General features: G+C 52.2%; 1 protein-coding gene across 1 annotated transcript in view; it reads right to left on the reverse strand.

Moving 5' to 3' along the window:
- The window catches only part of NXN (nucleoredoxin), a 53,457-nt gene that overhangs the window by 7,551 nt on the left and 24,467 nt on the right, over positions 1 to 21,439 (reverse strand). The window contains exons 2-5 of the mRNA XM_075168515.1: positions 7,609 to 7,726; positions 6,175 to 6,308; positions 5,675 to 5,775; positions 5,018 to 5,124 (exon numbers count right to left, since the gene is read on the reverse strand). Of these exons, the coding sequence (XP_075024616.1) occupies positions 5,018 to 5,124; positions 5,675 to 5,775; positions 6,175 to 6,308; positions 7,609 to 7,726 (460 nt within the window). The remainder of the gene's footprint in view (positions 1 to 5,017; positions 5,125 to 5,674; positions 5,776 to 6,174; positions 6,309 to 7,608; positions 7,727 to 21,439) is intronic.

A 21,439-nucleotide genomic window follows, 5' to 3' on the forward strand; every position in this document is an offset into this window, starting at 1 on the left:
ACGGCTAAGCCGCACCAACACTTGCAAACGAACTTGGCATCCACCTTGCTTGGCCGCTGCCCTTGCAAGAGGGAGGCAAATGTGCTTGCAGCAGAGATTTACCCCAAATTCCACCCAGCCGGGCCGGCAGTGAGGCAGGGTGGACACCAGCTGGTGACCGTCCCATCTGATAAAGCACCGATGAGGTTTTCTGGCCACAGAACGGTCACGGGACAGTCAACAGGAGCGGCTCATGTTGGTGACTTCATCTGGAAAGCACACCATTCCTCTCTCATCAAGGAGACAAAGAAACATCCCATAAGGAAGGAAGAGAGGAGAATTTGGGATCAGGACCCAAGAGACGGATCAAGTGACCACTGTTAGTGCCAGGTGCTGCTGTCTGCTTCTCACCACCTGGGCTTCAATCCACTCGCTATCCAGCATCTCCTCCTTCACCCAGCAACATCCTCTGAATCACAACAGGCAAACCGAGGCAACTCAAATCCTCCTGCCCTCACCCAAAGGTTCATTTTAAAGCTCATTTGTTAGAAATACCCGGCAGAGCCATTCTCCGAGCAGGGGAGACCCAGCGTGCTTGCCCCTGCCTGACTCCTGGCACTGCGCTCTCATCTTTGTACAACAGTGGGTTACTCACAAGCTCTCTGAATTCTAGGCGTTTCTCTAGGAAATACACGGCCGTCTGTCTGTCTCACGCCTGCCTGCAGGTCTGGGCGAGCGGCCGCATTCCCCTCATTCCAGCCCCGCAGCGCCGCTCACATTCCTGCCCGTGCGCCAGGGCTGCATGCTCCTGGCTGGTGCAAGAGCAGCAGCGCAGGAACGAGCCCGATGGCTGGGCTTGCAAATCCTAAAGGTATGCCAAGAAAACCATTTTGTATCACAAAAAGGCTTATTCATTACCTGCTGGTATTCAAAATAGCTCTAGGGCAGGGATGGGTTAAATAGACTGGAAGGAATTGGGAAATCTCACTCTGGCCCTACCCTGCAAGGCACAAACTACTCCTGAAGCCAGGAGAAGCACACGGTGATCAGCATCCACACGATTCAGATCTTTATCTATTTATGATTCCCAACCCTGTCCCAAAAGCCTGCTTTTCCATCCTCTCCAGACCTGCATTATACATGAGGGACAGACGAGAAACGTGGGTTCAGCTCGGTACCCCTGCCGCCAGTCAGCCTGAACAACGCCACATACCAAGGCAGGGATTTCAAATGAACTTTGCTGATCTGGGAAAATTAAGGGCCCAATTTAGACACAGATCGTTGTGAGTGTGATCCCACAGCTACCAGGGACTTCATCCACTATTCAAAGCATTCAGGCTTTACCCGATTTGCGTATGCGGACCCCCACACACCAAAGCACCCAGCCACTAAAACCTCCAACTGCAAATACAAAACTGAGTCAGAAAACAAAGAGTCTTTAAGAGAATTCGTCCTGGGTTTAGCACGTTTGGGAAATGTAAGTAACGCATCAGAAAACTTGGGGCTGGGTTTTCAGTCTGTTAGCAGGTGCGTGACATGCTCGGGTCAATCCTGCACCTTTCACCTGGCATCAGGGGTTTCTCACCACCACGAGGCTCTGGTTTCCTTCCCGGACCTGCCTGGTGAAGGCTGAGGCTGCCACGACCCGGCTGCCCCGGCTGCCCCCCGGTCCCGAGCGTCGCTGCCTCAGCTCCTTCCCGTGCACCCCTGGCTGGGTCCCCAGGGTCAGGGCACGGCCTGACTGGGCTCACGGCGGCATCCCGTAGGATCAGCCTTGTCTTCCCAGGCGAACCTTGTTACTGCATGGGACGCAGACCAGCAGGACCGTCCTTAACCCTATTCACACCCGCTAACCCCAATACTTCCCCCACCGATCTCCCCCGTCCCTGCTCATCCCAGCCACTATTTGCTATTTTTGTGCCTTTTGGGGGCTTTGGTAATTACCATGAGTCATAACACCAGAATTTACTTATCAAGAAGAATCACAGATCAGACACTCTGCGATGAATATTGTATAAGCTGGGATAGAATTAGCATAGATGGGCTCAGTTTGATTTTATGCATTACAAAATGGATTCGTTTCCCACGGGGCTAGCATTTTACGAAAAGACAGAGGCCAAATGATTTGATACCGAACCTGGCAATACATTTACTTATTTATATATTAAAACCCATATCCGACATGGAAATCTAATCTGCATTAAGTCTGTTGGGTGAGTAATCAAAATCGACGTGAAGCAAACACTCAGAATACGCCAACCGCAGGATGGGTGGCGGGTTTTATTGCTGTTTTTTCATCTTTTCAAAAGAAAGCTCCAGAAACCTGGTAGGAGAAACCTCCCGTAACAGTGACTTCCAGGCTGCTGCCACCAGCCGGGCTGCGAGAGTGACTTGCGGGTGTCTGGGCTAAAGCATGGGGAAGGGGGAAATAAGAGTTTTTGGAAGTTCCCCCAAGGGACTGCAAATCCCAAATTGCCACCATGGAGTCCACAGGGAATATTCAGGAACCCAAAAGCTCTCCTAAGATATGCAGCAAAAAGGGGCAATTCCCACCCGAGCGTAACATTTGTCTCTGCTCCCCATCCCATCGGAAGGAGAGCTAACATCAGGGGATTTCACCTAAGGCAGGACCACGCAGACTGGGAGCAGCACGCACAACGGAGAATTATTTCGAAGCAGCCACGACACAAGACATGACTCTCTCTCAAGATAGTGCTGCACCCAGAAGCAATTTAATATAGGTGGGTACAGTACAGCCCACTGACTGCGCATGGGTTATGAATAGAGGCATTCAAGTAACCCAAATAAAGGCCAATAACTCAACTTACATTTTACACTGAGTTTTTGAATGCTGTAGGGGCCAACACAGGACTAAAACAACAAGAGATTTGACTCTCTTGCTACTTTCCACCTCTCAGGAACTTAAAGCAGTTGGGGAAGACAAGCTGCTTCTGTTGTTTCAGCTCCCGGCCTTACAAAAACCAGCGGAAAAACCACCCCGCACGCACGCTGCGCTCACAACCAAGGCACCGCAGGATGGTAACCTGGACACTGAACGGGCTACACGCTGGTGCATAGCTGCGGCTCCGAAGGGAGCACCCAGAGATGCAGTTACAGAGGGCTTCAAAGATGCTCGGCAGCACGCATTTGGGGAAAGGCAGATCAGATTGCATTGATCCAATTTTTTGTTTAGGTGGAATAACCACCGGTGGCGATGAGCTGAGCCCATGATATCTAGCTCTGTTTGCAGAAAGCTTTCTCTACAGCCGGTGCAGCAGCCTGCTGTGAAAGCCTGACTGCAAACAGCCAGGTGTCCGCTGCGCTCAGGCGAAGCAGCCCCAAAATCATCGGGGAGGATCCCAAATCGCTGCCTGTGCAGGGGAGCGACCATCCACAACAACCATCCACAGCCCCTGGGGAGCGGCCTGAGGGTTCACCTCCAGCCCTCTCCCTCGTCTCCCGGTGCCCCGGCGTCCACCCTGGACCGCGGTGGGGAAACACGAGCCCAGCCCAGCCTTGCAAAGCCTGTGCAGCACCCGGGTGGGACGGGAGGTGGGATGGCGACGCTTCCCGTGCAGGGTGCAAATTGGCCTGCCTCCGCATTTCAACGCCGCTTTGTGGGATCGCAGTTCATCCTTGTGGAGAGGTTCCCACTTTACAGGAAAACCAGGATAGATAAGCAGAAGGGTTTGCACTCAAACATGCCCAAATCCCAAGGTCAGCATCCCCGGGAGAGCAGCTGAAATGCAGGGGTAATATGGGAGCTTCCCTGGCAGAAGAAGGGGGTCAGGGTGCAGGGGAACAGCAAATATTTACATTTTCAGGTCAGCACACAATGAAGAGAGACATTTAAGGAGCCAGCGGCTAGAGTTAGAGGGAAAGCTGTTGTCACTGTTTCCCTGGCTACAGCATGCCTGGTGCTCAAGTATCCACGTCTGGACACCTTATTTACAGAAAGTCCCAGTGAAACTGGCAGCAGTCCTGCAGTGCTCAGCCGAAATCAGCACTGGAGAGGTTTGTGAGCGGGCCGGGGAAAAGATGGATGAATTTGGAAAGCTCTTGCCTCACGGGAAGGTAATTAAGCAGCAAACTGATGGCTATTTAAAGCAGGCGAATGGTTATTCTTGGTTTAAGGTCAGGGAACAGAGCTCAGCGACAGCACCTGAGCTCACGCCAGAGGGGGTGTTCGGAGAGGACCCCAAGGATGGATTATTTCTCTTGCCACTCTCCCCAGGCCCTTGGCCACCTCTGGCAACGCTCCTCTCCTCCCCTGCAGATTGCATTAACCCTCTGCCAGCCTGTGCCCACCTCACCGATGCCGCATGGAAATGGATAAGAAACGTTGCAGCAAGACCCTTTAACCCCAGGGAGAAACTATATGGACATAGAGAAGACTCCTTGCAAGCTAGTCATCTTGCACATCTCTGTGCTGCAGTTTGTCCCCTGCAGGAACAAGGTGCCAGTCCCCAGGAGGGCTGCTGCGAGCTTTTATTGTCTTCGTGACTCTTTGAAGCCACCCAGACAGACAGAGCCTCTCCCCTGCCCCTCCGAGCAGCCGGGGCTGCTGGAATTCTGGCACTGGCATGTACAGTAAAAGCAAAGCCATGGTTTACATCAAACACGCACTCGTCTGTAATTCATGTCACTAACATAAACCAGATGCCATCTTCCTCAGCCTCTGCAGAGAATGATGGCCTGCCTTTGCATTACATAAAACAGCAAGAAAATGAAATTTAAACCTTCAAGAAAAAGCAAAATAAATAAATCAGTAATTAGGCAAAAAACATCCAAGCCAAAAACAGCTTCCAAGTTTCCAGGAAGAATTAGGTTGTTTATGGAAGTCCTGTTTCAACTAACAGCCTGCCTGGCAGGTGGTAGGAATGTGAGTTTGTGGAGAGCAGAAACATGAAGCGGCTCTGCCCGGGGCACTGTGCTTTGCTTTGCTGTTTTCTTGTTTCAGTTAAACAAGAGGAGACATTACATATATTCAACAAAAGGAGCAGAAAGGAGAGCTGTGCACCATTGCGGCCTTTCCTACCTTGTATCCCATAGAGTCGATTCAGGCGCGACCGTCTGGCCTCATCGGCGTACGGCACAGCTACCCAGGGCATCTCGCTGAAATACTGTTTGAAGGAGTCCTCTGACCTGTGCAAGGGGAACAGGGCATGGGATCCAGAGTACAGCCCCTTCATCTGCCAGGCTCTTTCCTCTTCTCATGAAAAACCTGGCCTGCAAAGCCCTTTATCCCTTCCACCAAAGTCCACCGGTAAGGGCTGCTGGCAGACACAACCCTAGAGAGCTAGACCAAATGTAAAGCCCCCAGGTCCTCAAGAAGGGCTCTGCGGTGCATTTTTTCCCAATAAAATATTTCAAACTCTCCGAGGCATCTGAATGTCAACCCATGGTGACAGCAGCAGCTCGAGCATCCTTCACCTCAGACCCACGAGCCACAAAGCGAAATACAGAGCTGCTCCTCGGACGGAGCCTGCTCTCAGCCCACCGCTGCCCTCGCTAACTCCCCTTTGCACTTCGCCGCTGGGCAGAAGGCAAAGGACTCAGGCAGCCTTTCTGATACCAGAGCCAACCTGCTCTACCCCAAATCAAATTTCCTCCTGAAATCAAACCAGCAATGCTCATAGCTTCCCAGCTTGGGGGCAGCCAGCTCTGCCTGCACAGGGTGTTAGCGCTTCCTTACCTGTCTGCACTAACGAAGAGTATCTCAAACTTCTGGCCCGCCTCCTTGATTTTCCGGTAGGACTCCACCAGGACCCTTGTGAGGCTTCGGCATGGTGGGCACTGCAAAACACAACACATGCATAAGGACATCATCTCCTCCACAGGGCCAGACCCACACCCAGCAGGTCCAGATGACTTAGTGACCATGAAAAGACAGGTGTGACCTCATCTTTGCTGGAGTGCTGGGCAGCAGCGGCTTATGGCCCACAAGTTGCCAACAAAACCTCTTCCATTTTCAAAATCTGACCACTCTTCTCCTTCTGAAGGGCCAGCTGAGGATGACAAACCACTGCAATGCTGCAGCTTCTTCCAGAATGACCGGAGCATCCTAACTGCTTCTACACCGACCAGCCAGAGGTCTTTACTCTCCCACAGAGCTCTGCAGCAAGAGCTGCAGAGGAATCCCCAGATCACCCCCCAAGCTCGCTCTAATTGCTCTGCAAAGCGCCTACTACTCACCCAGTGCGCAGAGAAATAGACCCCAACGTGCGAGCCCTCCAGGGCATTGCTGTCTAGCGTCTGGCCGTTGTTCCTTAGCAGAGGCCCAGCCACAACTTCACTGAAGGGTTTTGGCCCCCAGGGGAACTCCAGACCTGGAGAGGGGTCGGGATGAGGGTGGAAAGAAGACACAAAACAGCAAGATGTACATGCAGCATTTACAGTTTCAAAAAGTTCCGCCCAAAAAACCACCCCACCTTCTGCAAAGATACGGGGGAGCCAGGGAAGCCAAGCTCTGCACCGGAGCCAGGGCCACCTCTTTCTCACAGGTAGGCTGCACCCTCGCTGAGTCGAGTGGCAGCACCTTCGGCTTGACAAAGCCTGCTCGGGTTTTGTGCCTGATGAGGCATCTTTTCCTTATCAACAGCGTTTGTTTTAACAACAGAGGGCGAGGTGCTCAGGAATGCAGTCAGGCTATTTGCCTTATACTGATACTAACCATATATTTGTATATATATACACATATATTTATTTATTTATAAAACCTTATCTATAGAGATGTAAAAGATGGTTTTTATATATATATAAAAAAACCTACATATAAACTAAACTTAGACTAACCCTCTGCACCCCAAAGCAAGCATGTGTGCGTACACACAAACCACATGCTCTGAATCATTTGCTGCCAGCTCCCAGAGCAATCAATCCATGTATTCAGCCAGAGAGGAGGAAACGTCACAGATGGCTCAGGTCACAACGTGTACTCGCTGCACAGTTCCTGCCACCTGCATTAAAGACTCAAGTCACCGCGCCCAGTATCTACTGCATGAAGAAACGATGGGTCGGTAATAGGTGTGCACGGACAGCCTAGCAGTTGAACGATGGGTCTGCAGAGTCTGCGAGTAAGGGCACATGTTTTGCTCATTTTGGTTTTTGCAAATTGGAAGAAGATGGATTTAACATCAACCCCCAGTACAGTAAACCTCAGAAATGGAGAACGGTAGCATTTTTCTGTTGCATTTGTAAATAATGGGGAATTTGTTATCCTAACAGAGTGTGATGTCAGCGATAAAGTCCACTCAGTATTTTGGAAGGATTCTGCTCCCAAGGTATGGCAAGTCTGGGCCCTCGGTCTGTCTGTCCATGTGCCTCCATCAGGGAAAAATCCAAACTTAATGCTTCAGTTAGTCTAACTTTTTCCTCATTAGCACTTCAGACAAAAATCCTGGAGGGAAAATCTTTGTTCTTTTCAACAAGCAAAACCAAAACACAAGATCTGGCAGGAATGATGCAGAAAATTTTATGCTGAAAATAATACAGTGCCTTGATTAATTAAGTATGACAATAGTTGTTTGTTTCCTTCCTCCCCCCACCCCAAGGCAATTAAAAATGAACTGAAATGAAAAGGCAGCCGTGTGCCCCTGTTTCTATGGCACACGGGACTCCAGGTCTTACCTTCTGGGTCATCTCGGATTACCAGGAGGCCATTCCTGCAAACCACCTTCCCGGTGGAGGCATCGATAAATATCAGGGAAGGAATGTTGGAGACTCTGTACTTGTTCCACAGCTTCAGCTGTAAAAGAGATCGGGAGGGGAGAGGAGAAAGGTAAACTTGGCAGCGTGAAGAGGAAGATTTGGCGGCATTAGCATCTTTCAGACCAGAGGTCAGAGCTAAGCACAGAAACAGAGTTGGTGCTTCAGCAACACGTATGAAGGCATGTGAAGGCATCTCTCCAGAGCTGCTGGGCAAACCTGGACCTCCAGTGCCCGCAGAGACAGGGCCTGTCAACCCCATCCCCTCGGTACCGCGGGTGAGACCAGTGTTTGTCTTACGCCTGTTGCGGGCTTGCCCGTGAGCGCAGGTAAAGCTTCTCCTCCTAATGCATTTCCCTCTTTGCAAGTAAAATGGGGATAATATTTACCATACTTTGAGGTCTTTGTATAGAAGACACAGTAAGCACAAATACTTTTAATGCCACTGCTCTGAAGCAATTTGTAGTAATTCCCTGGCTGCTTCCTCCCCTCCCATTTCAATGTTCATTAAACAAACCAGCAACCCCTGCCAAGACACAGCCACGCAGAAAACAAGGCCAACACAGAAACACAATTCTTCTGCAACTGGGGCTTCCCGGATTTGTTCCCGGGAGCTGATTAACAGGTTTGACATCAGCCTGGGGGCCGCGTAGCCCAGCTCATCTATCCCGCGCTGCCAGCCTCACAGCGGTCCCCGCCGGCTACGGACAGAAGCCGTGCAGGCTGCGATGGCCACGTTTTGGGCGGCCTGGTCTAGATGTTGCTGTCTGCTGGTCATTACATTTTGCAGTGAGCTCAGCTCCGTACAACACCGGTGACTGAGTGCTCTGGGTGTCACACGGTCTTGAGTTGACATTTCTCAGCATATGCTTCTGGCACAGGATAATTTGGAGCTTAACCCACGTACAGAAGCTCGCCGGGATGGGGAGGAACGAGACGACGACAGCTGCTGGCACGGCCCAGCCTGCAGGTGTGGGCTGGCTGCGGCCAGAGGAGCCGGTCTCCCCGCCATGCATGGAGGAGCTGCTGCCATCACCACGTTTACTTACATTTCTCCAAGCATTTCAACCTAAACAGCCCAGCGCTGAATTATCAAACTGCTAAACAAAAGCCAAACCATAGCCGAGAGCCAGAGGGGAAGGAAATGAATCACCACCTTCCCCTAAGCTCTGCTCCGCAAAGCCCCTCAGGCTCCGGGTGTTTACAACTTGCTTGGGTTTGGAGAATAAAACCCAGCAACTGGAGAAAGGCAGGAGGGGACCGAGAATCCCACCCAGCGCCAGCGCGTGTTCGAGCATGAGAGCCGGAGAAACCCTCACACAACATGCTGCTGCTTCCATCAGTATCTCACATGGAAACCGGACCCAGATGCTTTCCCAGAGAAAGAGGCCACAACTCTGAGGGTCACCGTCCCCGATTTCCGAATAGAGGCAATCCCATTTCCCGAGATGGGAATGATCTGGGGACCAGGGAAACGAGGGCAGGAAAGGGATGTAACATTCAGGCAGAGCAAACCAAATCCCTCGGTTCGCTCACCAGAGATCTAGCTGAGGGAGAAAGCCACATCCACATCCAAGTATTAATGGCACATCCAGGTTTTAATATTTTTATTAAATATTCCTTCCAATGCCTTTTTACAAAAGATACACCTGAATGAGGGACATGAGCCAGCCTGCTTGCAATGGGGTGTTAGCAAACCCCTCTTGGGTCTGAAGGAAAGCGTTAACACTCATCTAGGAAGACTTTATTAACCTCCATCCACCAGGACCCAGAGAAAGGCCTCGCTTTGTGTCCTGCCCACCTTCGATTTCCAACAGACATATTTCTTGGGACAAGCAGACTCATTCATAATGCTGATTCACAAACCAAATGGCCTTGGGCATGAAAAAGAAAAAAAAAATCATACTAAATGCAAACCAGCCCCCTCACAATGAGCGCGTTCAAACCACAGAAGGTAAAACCCACTTCTGTGAAGTTTAAAGACTGGGGAAAAGCTCTTTATAAGGATCACAGGCATTTAAAAGAGTGTTGCAAACAATGAGGAAATTACAACTAGCAATTGGATCGTTCTCGTTAAATAGTTGCTTACACTACACTTCGTTTTGCCAAGCCCTTTGTATATGGGCAGCGCTCCCCTCGGGGCACTACGGCGGGTCCTGGCAGTTTTGCTTGGCTGGGGAAGCGGCAGGGTCTGCGCTTCAGAGCCAAGAGGCTGCATCCACTCACTGTGCTCAGCGGGACCGGGCTGGGACGCCCAGATAAGGGGGTAAGACCAAACCAAACCCGCTCTCGCTGGAAGCACGGGAGCACGGCTGGCTCCAGGCAGTCTACAGGGTCCAGCAGACCTGGCAGCTCTCACCAACGAGCCCTGCGTCTTCTCAGGACGTGTATGCCACCAGGCCCCACTGGGCCCAAACTGCCTTTGCAGAGACTTGGCTGCCCAGACATCTGTGGAAGAGGTAATCTGCAATCCAGACACTCTGCCCCATGAAATGGAGGGTTGCCCCTTCTAACTCATCATTGAGGGTCCCCGTGAGAATGCCTCAAGCAAGCCTGAAGCTAGGTGTGTGTCGAAAGGGTCAAAAAGCATCAAAGAAGATCAACGCTGGGGGAGTGTGTCCATCACCAGGCTCTGAGACTGGAACCCAATGAACTTCACGTCACACTCAGGCACACCTTTGGCGAAAAAGCAACCAGAACTGCCAGGTTTTACCTGGCATCTTTGCAAAAGCTGCATGCATCATGCAGCTCCCAGACACCACCACCCAGCCATCCCAGGTCATGCCAAACGTTCAGAACTTCATACACGCTGAGCAGAGCTTACTATGTGCAACATATTTGCTGCCTGGGTTATCACTGAAACCCATCACACGACACGGATGAACAAACATGACAATTGCATGTAAGAAGACTGGAACTGGGTTGCCATTTTCAGCCCGTTATAAAAGGCTGGAATTGCAAATTAGCGGTCTCGACGCACTAACCATATTAATTTCACTGTCTGTATCGGAAAGTACACAAATGGGCTGTGTAAAGTGGGAGCAGTTTGGTTTGATTCCCCTGTGCACTGGGAAAGCTGATGGGGAACGAGAAACTCATACACTGCAGGACAAGTGCCGGGGTCTACCACCATTCCCACCGCCCCGGCCCCCTTCAGCCAGGCTTGGCTTTCCAAAGCCTGTCAGACACTTCTGAAGGAAGCCTGATGGCTCCTTTTACTGCAGGTCTGACCTGAAAGAGCAGAACCTTTATAGGAAATAGGCCTGGCTCATTTTAGCTGGGCTTTTTGGATAAGATAGCTCACTATGGGATTCCCACACCACACCACTGTTTCGCAGCTGAACTGCAGTTTCCAGCAGATATCCGATCTCCACCTAAAGCCTCTGATCACCCGGATGATCTAACTGTCTTGTGGCAAACTATTGCACCGTATAGTTTTTCTCAGGGTTAAATGCCGAGGGTTTCCACACGCACAGGCTCTGGAAAGGAGACGAGCTCCTCCTCGGTCCCGCTCGGCGTACGCCCGCTGGTTGTGGTCCAGGCAGGAAGGGGAGCCCAGGAGACAAAAGGCATCACTTGTACAAGTACCTGCCCAACCCGCACCTCGCAAAGGATCCTGTGTCGGGCTGGGCGTGGGATGTGGAAAGCAAATTATGACTTGCTCTGAAACCGCAGGATGATAGCTCAGGCAGCAGGGCAGAGTGCTGCCTCAGCAACTTTTAAAAGCTGTTTTTCCTGCCGTGAAGAGGATGACATAGAAATAACATACTCCACACTCTGAGGATTTGATCATCCATTTAAAAAGGGGATCTCTGCTCCGCTTCCCAACAGCTGCTGCAAATCTGTGGGATCAAGCCAAAGCTAACACAGATGTGGAAATAATCTACGGACTATTCAGCCCAAAAGCAGCTGATCCTCTTGGAGCGCCCTTCGCTCCTGGTTCAGGCTGCACGCCTGCTAAACTCAATACTCACCCCAGGACGCCCGCTGGAGAAGGAGCGAGGAAATACACCCCCTCGCAAGACGTCGTACAGGCTGATCAGCTTCACAGAAACCTCTCTGGCTCCTGTGCAGGTGGTTAAGTACAGCAGTCCAGTGGAAAAACCAGAGTCACCAGATTCCTCCGGTAACCTTATCCCTACGCAAAGCATCACCACTCTGTCCTGGAGGACCTGGAAACCGCAGCCTGGGCTCCCTCTGCGACTCCATCCATGACCGGCCACGAGAGGCTTTAAGACGATTGCTTATTATTTGAGGTCTGAGGCGATCCCAAGATGTCAGGCCATGCAGCAGCACGCAGCATCGGTCACAAAGCCGCTCTCCGCACTGGTGGCTGGCTCGGTTATTTCCCCCACCCTGGTGACTGGGAAATGCCTGGCCAAGAGGCACATTGGAGAGAAGTTTGCAGGCAGCCGCAGTAATTTTTCCAGATAAAGGTGTCAGACGAGAGGTCTCCCCAGCAGCCCACGGCTTCTTCTGCGCAGGGCTGGCACCTGGCCGGGGCGGATGAAATCCTCTCCTGCTCTGCGGGTACTGGTGGGGAAGGGATCCCCTACCTCCAACGGCTGCCGGCCGCTATTTTTGGTTGTGCTGATTGATTTATCAGACCTTAGTTGCATTCACTTACTAACATAAATCCTGAGCTGCAGCGGTTAACGCTGGCAAAGATAAAGCACAACTGCTTGCAGTGAAATAAGCCCTGGCTGGTGAGAAAGTGGTCCTCCCACCCTTGTTGGGGGCTGCATTTCTCTGCTATTACGTAAACCTGGACGATAAAAGTTCTCACACCTCCATCCTCCATAGGATACGGAGCTGCCTCCACCCGGGAGACGCGGAGGTTTCAGAGGCACCTGCCCGTGCCAGCCGCAGTGCAGACACTGCCTCTGCTCATCTTGCAGCCCACGCTTCCACCCTGACCAGCCACAGCCAGACAAAGCGGGTTTAAAAACTCAAAAGCAGATCCCTCAGCAATAATAAACACGTTCCCAATGTGGATGGCTGCTACTTTCTGCTAAATGAAATGCAAAGCCACTTTTCGTCTAAAAATCCACCCTTGGAGGCAAGATCCCCAGGGTCTGGGCAATTCCTCTGGTGAGGCGTTGGAAAGACCCCGGTTTCCAGCAGCCCCATGAGTGCCCATGCGGGAGCGCAGCCGGGTTTCCATTATAGACACGAGCTTGGCTCTTGCCGGTCTCTTGTTCCAGAGATAGGCTGAAACATGAAGTCTGTCTGAGGAACTCTCAAGCAGCGTTGGGTGGTAAAGCGTCCAGGGCCACAGGGACTGGTAGAGCCCATTTCCCAGCTCTGCCTCCAGCTCCGCTGTGCAGACCGGCTCCGGGCTGGCGAGACAGCCACTTCGCTCCCACAGTCCGGCGCTGCGTGGGACCTCTCTGTCCTCACTCATTCGCCATGTTAAATTGCGGCTTTTACATCGTGCCTTAAAGGGTTTACAAGCACCAGGGGCCACCCAGGCTCTGCAGACAGCAGGCACGGGGCTGCAGAACAGGCTGCTCCCTCGCCCTGTCGATTTAAATCCAGGTCACGCCTGTCCCTGCGATTCAAGCTCAGCTCGAGCAAAGGCTCCTCTTCCAGCCCTCCCTCGCCGCTCCTTTCCCTTCACACATAAGGGAACCCCCTTAAACGAAAGGGGATGCAGTGGGGGAACGACACACAGCCGAATAGTGGGGGAGGCGTCGAGGGCAGATGGTGCACGCCAAGGTCTGACCTTGCGACACAGAGGAGACCGAGCGAGGCTTGGGATAAATTAACGTCTATTGTGCTGCTGTTTCTCCCTGAAAGCAAATCAAAATCTAATTACAAAATACAATGGTGAGAGAGATGTCTGCTCTGAGAACATTAATGAGCTGAGGAGGGAGGATTTGGAATTGCAATAAACAAGATTGATGTGAATGGCTGAGACTGACAGCACAGGGCACCGGGGCTGCTGGCACACACGGACCGGTGGGCAGCCGGGCTACTGTGTTATCGCTCCTCTCTGCCCCACGCTGCCTATGGTGGGAGAAAGCCCAGTTAAAATCAACCTTAGGACCAGTTTCCCCCAGCACTTGGGTCTGGCAGCGCCTGCTGCGGATGCTCCCCCCGCCAGTCACGTTCCAGCAATATGACTCAGTGCGAGCAAAAAATAAACAAATCAAATCAAAAGTCCTGCTTGTCACCTCCATCGTCTCCTTGCTGCGGCTCCATGGTGGGAGACCGGCACAGCATGCTCTGGCTTGCAGCCGCCGGCATCGCCCCGCAGCCGGTGGCGAGGCAGGGGAGACCCTGGCAGGAGCCAGCTTGCAACCCTGGGCTTTTGTTCTTCCCACCCACGAAACAACGGCAAAAGCTTTGGAGCCGAAGTGGAAGGAAATCCTCTCCATGGGGTTTTCTGGCAAAGCGGCCACCAGCGGAGGGCTGCTCTTTGTTCCCCCGAGGAGCTCCGCAGCCAAAGCACCGGGGTGAGGGACCCGGGCCAGCCCAACCTCACGACCCGGCCCCCTCGCTTCCTCCTGTTTTCTTCCTCTTATCGCCCTGGTCGCCCCGCGCCGGCACCGTTGCTCTTTGCAATTTCCCCGGCTAAGTCGTCCAACCGACTGCGAGCTGAGCATTTTATTTGAGGGCAAAGCAGCATATGGCTGGCGCGCGCGCCCGGCTCGGAGCACAAGCTGCCTCCTCTCCTCCTGACGCACATGCAGGCTGACAGGCTGGATCCTCCGCAGCCCACATCTGATAGGAAAACATTTAATTTGAGCAGAACTGAAGAGCGGTTAACATGATCTATGGAGAGCAAAGCCCCAGGGCCCAGAGCCGACACCGGAGGTGGCCTAGTTGTTTTATATGTGCAAGTTTCAAAGCGGCGCTGGCCTGGCAGCTTGATTTGATCCCAGGATCAGGGCAAAGTAGCATTTGTCTAAACATACAGATAACAACGCAGGCGGCAAATCATGCAGGGAGGATGCTACAGACAGGCTGGTCTATCAACACTCCAAGGATGTCTTTTATAAAGCTCTTTTTTTCCAGGTGTTCCTCAAATGCTCTTCAACAGCCCGAAGACAATGCAGAATTTAAGGATGCAGCATCGTACCCAGGACTAGGAAATACACCTCCGTGCATTTCCAAGAAATGTTTTTTTTTCCTCAAGTGCATGCCTTACTTTACCTCTTAAAAGGAGGCTTGCATGTGAGCATCTCAAGATATTTCCTAAACAATTTTTCTCCTGCAGTTCTGCTTTGGGCCAAGCCCTCCCCCTTTACCCCAGGAGAACGGGGGCACAAGGCTTGCACAAAAATGGGTGCAGAACCCAGGGGGTTGGCCAGCACCTTGAACCCACCTTCTGTTACCTGTTTTCACGGGCATTTTTTCACGCTTTCCTGGTAGGTAAGTAAGACAGCAAGACAAACACATAAAAAGCAGTGAGGAAGGAGGGAGTTAAAGTGTTTGTGGGAAAACTTTGAGACACACGTAAAAGTGTATCATACATGGCCCCTATAAATTACGCTCCCAAATGACTAGCACTGAGTAAGAAACAGCTATGTAAACACAAAGGTAATAAGAAAAAATAATAATTTCTCTCTCTCTATGGGGAAGGGATATTTTTCCATCTGTTTATAGGAAAGGCGAGGGGTGGGGTGGCAGTCTGGGACATTGAATTGAAGTTCAGGGTCTCTCTTGGTCCCCAGTCTCATCTGTCACTGGAAGCGGGACGGCTGCCAGAACTGCCGCACATTACAGCCTGGGTTTCCTACCCGCCGCCTTTGCTTTTGCCGCTACCGTTCACTCGAAGGCAGTCGGCATCGAGCGCTGGTAGTAATCTCGAGGTCAAACGCCTTGCAATCCCAGATCATTAAGAAACAAACACTTCTGAAAAGCCCCGAGGTTAGACAGAGTTCCCACCAAACACAAAAGCCTTTTAAATTTGCAGGGAAATTGGGATTTTTTTTTTTTTACTTAATGCACACAATGAGGTATTAGTGTGGTTTCTGTTTTGTTTTCAGCGGTTAATCCGAAAGGGAACCTTACACAATCAGACCAAAAAAAGATGGAAAACAATAGAGTATTTGTTAGCACTGTAACGCACCCAGGGGAGCGAGGGCTTCAGGATGCATTGGCAAGTGCCGGGAGCTTTGCAGGCAGTGACCTCCCCGGGACACACCAGCACCAGGACATCCCCCAGACTGGCAACGTGGGAGACCCTTGTAAACCTCCACGACATCTGCAAACACCTTCTTGTGCCCACCGCTGCTGATGCACCCACTGGATGGGAAACCTGCTCATTACACAGCGTCTTTTGAAACGCAATTGCTCATCCATAGCATCACTGCTGACACTTCATTACAAAAACCTCCACTGAACACAGGACTTGCATCACTGCAAACACTCAGATGATTTAAAAGCAACTACTTTCCTCCAGTTGCTCCAGTGATCTCGGGAGACGTTGGGTCTGGCCCTCCCCGCAGCCGTATCCACCTCGGTGTCTCAGAGCTGACAGCGTTGAATCTCAGTCTGGCAGCGCTCCTGGTTTGCAACTCAAGGAGGATTTTCATGCAAAGGTTACGCAGCTGCACAGCTAGGAAGGCAATAACCACAGCCGCGGCGCCTGCTCGCAGCCCACGCTGCTGGGGCAGCTCTGGGCTTTGCATGCAAGACAGGCAACGGGCTCTGCTCCGCAGCTCAGAAGGGCGGCACAGCTTGAGGGGTTCACTCCATAACCGCACTCAGGTCACAACCAGACCCAGGTGATCCCAAGCTCCGGCTGGGAAAGGCAATCCCCGCCAGTGAGAGCTCGGAGTTACCCTGCTCCTCCTCAACTCTTGGGGTGGAAGGGGGTCCCACATGCTGCTCCATCCAGTGCAGGCAGGCACTCGTAGGGCACTTCTCCTCTGGAGCCATAAAAAAAGTCCACACTGCGCAACCATCCCACCGTCAAAACTGCTCTGGGCTAAACCACCGGTGATGACGCGCTCTCGGGGCCTCTGGGTCCTCTTAACACACTTCACAAGCACAGCTGAGCCCCAGAGCCGCGGTGGCCTGCGCTGGGTGCCCTGCGGGGAACACCATCAGACTGACTCGTGACACAGGCAGGACGGATGTAAGGGGTCAGGCTGCCTGGAAAACGCTCTCCTGCCGAGCACTTCTCTTCCTCCTGCTCCCCAGACCAACACTCACCCCCTCTGCAGAAAAGCTGCAGGCTGGGAACATAAACCTGCCCGTCACCAAGCTACTGATGTCTACACAGGAGAAACGCCACTGCGAGTCCCGCATTTGCAATAATCACCTGCACACACTGAAAACCGGAGCAGAACAAAGCTGACCACAGCTCAGATGCACTAACCTCTCAACTGCAGCACAAGCCAGCAGGCAGGAGAAGCCATTTCCCCACCCAGCTGCTCCTTTGCAGAGGGGCTTCCCCATCGAGCTGTGCTCCAGCAGAGCTGGTGGTATCAGCTGCGAGGAGAAGGCAGAGGGACAGGGAAATCGGGAGGACTGGTGGAAGGAGCAGAGACGTGGTTTGGGCCGGGTGTGGAGGCAGAGCAGGGAGGCGCTTCCAAAAGCCATTTCCAGCTGCTGGGATGGGGAGGGATAACCAGTGCCAGGCAAGCCCGGAGGGGGCCAGGCAGACGGGGCCGAGGGGATGTGGGGTTTACGACACACACACATGGTGGGCCAGGTGCAGGGCAAGCGAGGGAACCCGATCCATCCCGCGAAACCCAGCACTGAGACGCAAGAGGCCCCTGGCTCCAGAGCCATCGCCGGGGAGGAATGAGCCAGCAGGCTGGGGCTCCCTCTTCTTTATTTTCAGGCTTGAGCAGCGTGTCTTGCAACTGCCGAGCCAATTAAAAAGATGAACAGGGATGGTGATAAATCAGTAGCAAGGTCAAAAGCTCCAGCTACATCCTGACTTGACTGACGGAAGTCACAAAATATATCATTTCTCAAAGGGGCGAGAGCCCGTGAGTCAGCACAGGGATGAAATACGGCACCGGGAAGGCAGGACCGACCCCTGATGCGAGCGAGCCTCGGGCATGGCGTCCCTCCCGCCGCCCCGAGCACGGCACGAAGGCAGCGGCCACGAAACGAGACGCTGCTGCCAGGAACCGATGACAACGCGAATCCCACAGGGGCGTTCAAAATGTCAGATAAGATGCGGCGTATTAATTCCCTCTGCTGACAGCCAGCCCCAGCTGGAGGGGGAGGCTCGGAAATCGCAGGCTTCAGCGAGGCGAGGATGCCCGGCACCTGCTCTGCCACGGGGGCTTCGAGTCGACGGCGAACCAGGAGGTGACGCAGAGGGCTGGATGGCGGGAGTGCTACCTTATCTTTTGGTGGGAATAAGGGAGATTCTGTGCAAAAGGAAGAGCCAAGCATGTGTTCTTTTATAAAACGCCGAAGACTGCTGTGCGCTGGCAGTGACCTTCCTCAGATGTGGCTGCATTTCAGCTGTTACTATATTCAGAGTTTGTAAAATGCTCTGGGATGATAAAAATCACTCCAGAAACAGTTATCAAAACTGTTTCCAGAAAATCGATCCATGGAGATGGAGAAAGTCTGGTGTTTTTAAAAGAGCTTCAACTAGAGAAAGACCAACACTAAGGAGGAAGTTTTGCTTCCTCATCTTTTCAGCAACAGAAAGGAGCTGCACCAGGGGGTTATTCAATTTTGCAACACATGAAACAACCATCAGCTGTTTCCTCAAAGGGCAGCCTGACCCGAGACGGGCAGAAAATAGCCCTCAAGTCATCTGGAGTTGAAGGCTCTCTGCCTTAGTCAAGATCTGGATTTGTTTGTTTGCGTTCTTGTTTTATCCTGTTCATCCAGAAAAAGATCCCAGGCTAACAAAATGCACGCTGCAGGAACAGAGATTTTATCCAGGAAAAGAGCACAGAGTGCTGTGGGAGCACGGTCTGCCCTCCCATCCCCGCTCCAGCCTCAATGCTAGGAAGCAACGTGTTTGGAGTTGGATGAGCTACGGGAAATGCAAGCAAATCATCCGCTTGCGTCCAAGCGGCTTTTTCCAAGGATCTGCCATGAAGTTTCAGGCTCGGCCACCCCTTCCCCACCCCTGGGTCAGAACTGATTAAATGCAGCCACCGACTCAAACTCCAGCATACTCATCTCGTCTGGCAGCCCTGCGGTTCGGCTGCAAGCTCCAAGCTTTTCCCCCCCTCTCTCCCTCCTTGTTCAATTATCTTGCTTCATCTTTATTCCGTTTCCAGGAACACTTAGCAACAGGCTCTTGCAATCAGCCACCGGCAGGCGAGGATCTGAGGAGGAGACTCTGCAGTTACGATGACCTTTTACTACACTCATGCAAATTTTAAAGAAAGTATGCAAACAATTTGCCTTCTAAGTATCCTCTGGTTACATTCTCCAGGAGTTAATTCTCCTTAGAGATATCAGAAACACCAGATTTTATGATTTTACACTAATGAGAACAAAACCTGCAGCTTAATTCCAGTTTGCTTTGTGGATTTTTTTTCTTTATCTCATGCAGCGATTCAGACCCTGAATGGGCAAAAATTAACCTGCGACATCTACCCTGGCCAAGACCGCAGGTTTGCTCGGACGCTGCATGCTCACACCGCTGAAAGCCAAGCGTGGGCTTCAGGGTCCACCCCAGCAGCCAGCTAAACTCTTCCTGAGATGGACAAGATGCTGTTGCTTCTCTTGGCGAGCGGCTTTTACGGATCACCATCAGAAACTCTCATTCCAGGACAGCCGAAGGGTATGCCAGTAGCCAAACATAGCCGTGGCATCCCAAGGAAAACACAGCAGCTGTGACCTCAGTAATTAAAGCTCATCAGCCAAGGCAGCAGATAAGGGAGCTGGTGCAGTGGTTAAGGACTCTCATTCCCACGGGACTCGCTGTGGCGACACAGGGAGAGCTCCTGCCAAATCCAGGGACTTTGGCAAGCGACATCGGTCTCTGCCAGGGCCTCTCCACCTCCAAAACAAGACACCGGCCACCACAAGGCTTTCAGAGACGGGCAGCATTGATGCCCCTATAGATGGAAATGGGTAAATAACAAGCCTGGTTTTGGCAAACCACAGTGGCAAACTCACAGCAGCCGTTTTCGCAGCTGCCTCAACGGGTGCCGGCGGCTGACAAGCCGACCAGGCAGCGGCCTTGCATTTTCATCAGATTTAAATCAAATCCCCAAAGCTTTCCAGCACTCTCCCTGTTGCTCAGTCATTTTCCCACATACGCAAACAAGTTTGGAGACGCCCAGAAAGTCCACACCAGGACAGCCTGTGCAGCTTGCAGGGCACAGGGGCATTACTGCATTTAAGTCCTTTCTCCTTGAAATGAATGCTTTGTGTTTGGAATAAAAAAACCCTGTATTTCTTGCAGTGACTAGAAGCTGGAGGGAGGGAATGGGTGAACACCAAGGTACCAAGACTGGCAGCTCACTTCCTTCTGCTTTCTGAGTGGTGTTCATAAATACAGAAATAATTCGCAGTGCCCTACTCGGGGGGGGGGGGGGGGGGGGAGGGAAGGCTCACAGATCCTTGATACTTCAGATGATCTTAAAAAGTACAATCTACTTTTTTTTCTTTGAAAAAATGAAAAGTCTGCATAAGCATGTCATTGATCTGATTGCTGGGAACAGCATCTGGAACATCAATCTCTGCCTGAGACTGCAGAAGCTGCAGGAGAGCTCAAAGCAGCCAAGGCTGCCCTTGAACCAGATGCCGCTCGCTCTTACAGAAACGCCTGTGGATCTGTGTGAGAATGATTAAGCAAAATTGCTCCCTCTTTTTTCAACTTTATAACTCAAATCTGTTTTCTCTTAGAGGGCAGATGCTCATTACAAACCCCGCACACATCAAAGGGCAGGAAAAGCAGGAAGGCAGCCGCCACGCCACGCACCGGAGGGCCGGTGCCCAGCATCCTGCCCGACCTGCCTGCACCCACCAGCTCCTCCCCACCCTGAAGCTTTTGACTCGAGAGAGTAAAAAGGCCTCTTCAAGCTTTGGTCCCCTTTTAGTGACCCTATGAAGGATGCCAACGAGGGGCTATGCCAGCAGCGGCGGCAAATAGCAGTGATGTGTTTCTGTAGGGAATTCTCTCGGTGCTTCAGAACTCAAGTCCAGCTATTGCAGCACCCCAGGGAGCCCCGTTCGTCGGGTGCAAGGCTGAGCATTTCTCCGACGCTCCTTCCCCATCGGTGTCTGAGCGTGCAAAGCAGAACACAAGGGACCGACAATCCCCGCCTGCACCCAGATCCAGCCAGCATCTTCTTGAGACATTCATTAACAAAAAGACAAAATTAAGAGAGTGTGGCGAAAGGCGGCGGGTGCCAGGAGCCTCTCAATCATCCACGAGAGGCTGACCAGAGAGGCAGGAGAGGGAGGACTTGCCAAGGCAGGGCTGCCCCCGAGCAGAGTCAGCCCCACTCATGCTCTGCCCCAGCACAGCAGCTTCACATCTGCCATGTAAAGTGAGTCCTAATTACACCGTGCATGGGTGCCAAACAGCAACACCTTCCACCCTACCTCAAACACAGCTTTTTTCTCATGAACAGGGCAAAATATTGGGGTTCCGACACAACCATTTCCCCCATCCAAAGGTCTTGTATTTTCAACCCCACAGGCACTTTTGGTAATGAACTGACTCCACTTGTACAAACAGAATTCACTACATACCTAAAGCGCGATGATGCTGCGGTACCCCCCCCCCACGAGCGCAATGCCTTTGCTTCCACAGATGCCAGCCCAAAAATCCCACTTCCCAGCGATACACCCCTCCTGTGCC

This window comes from Calonectris borealis, chromosome 19 (genome assembly GCF_964195595.1).
Source record: "Calonectris borealis chromosome 19, bCalBor7.hap1.2, whole genome shotgun sequence".
NCBI classification, from domain to species: domain Eukaryota; kingdom Metazoa; phylum Chordata; class Aves; order Procellariiformes; family Procellariidae; genus Calonectris; species Calonectris borealis.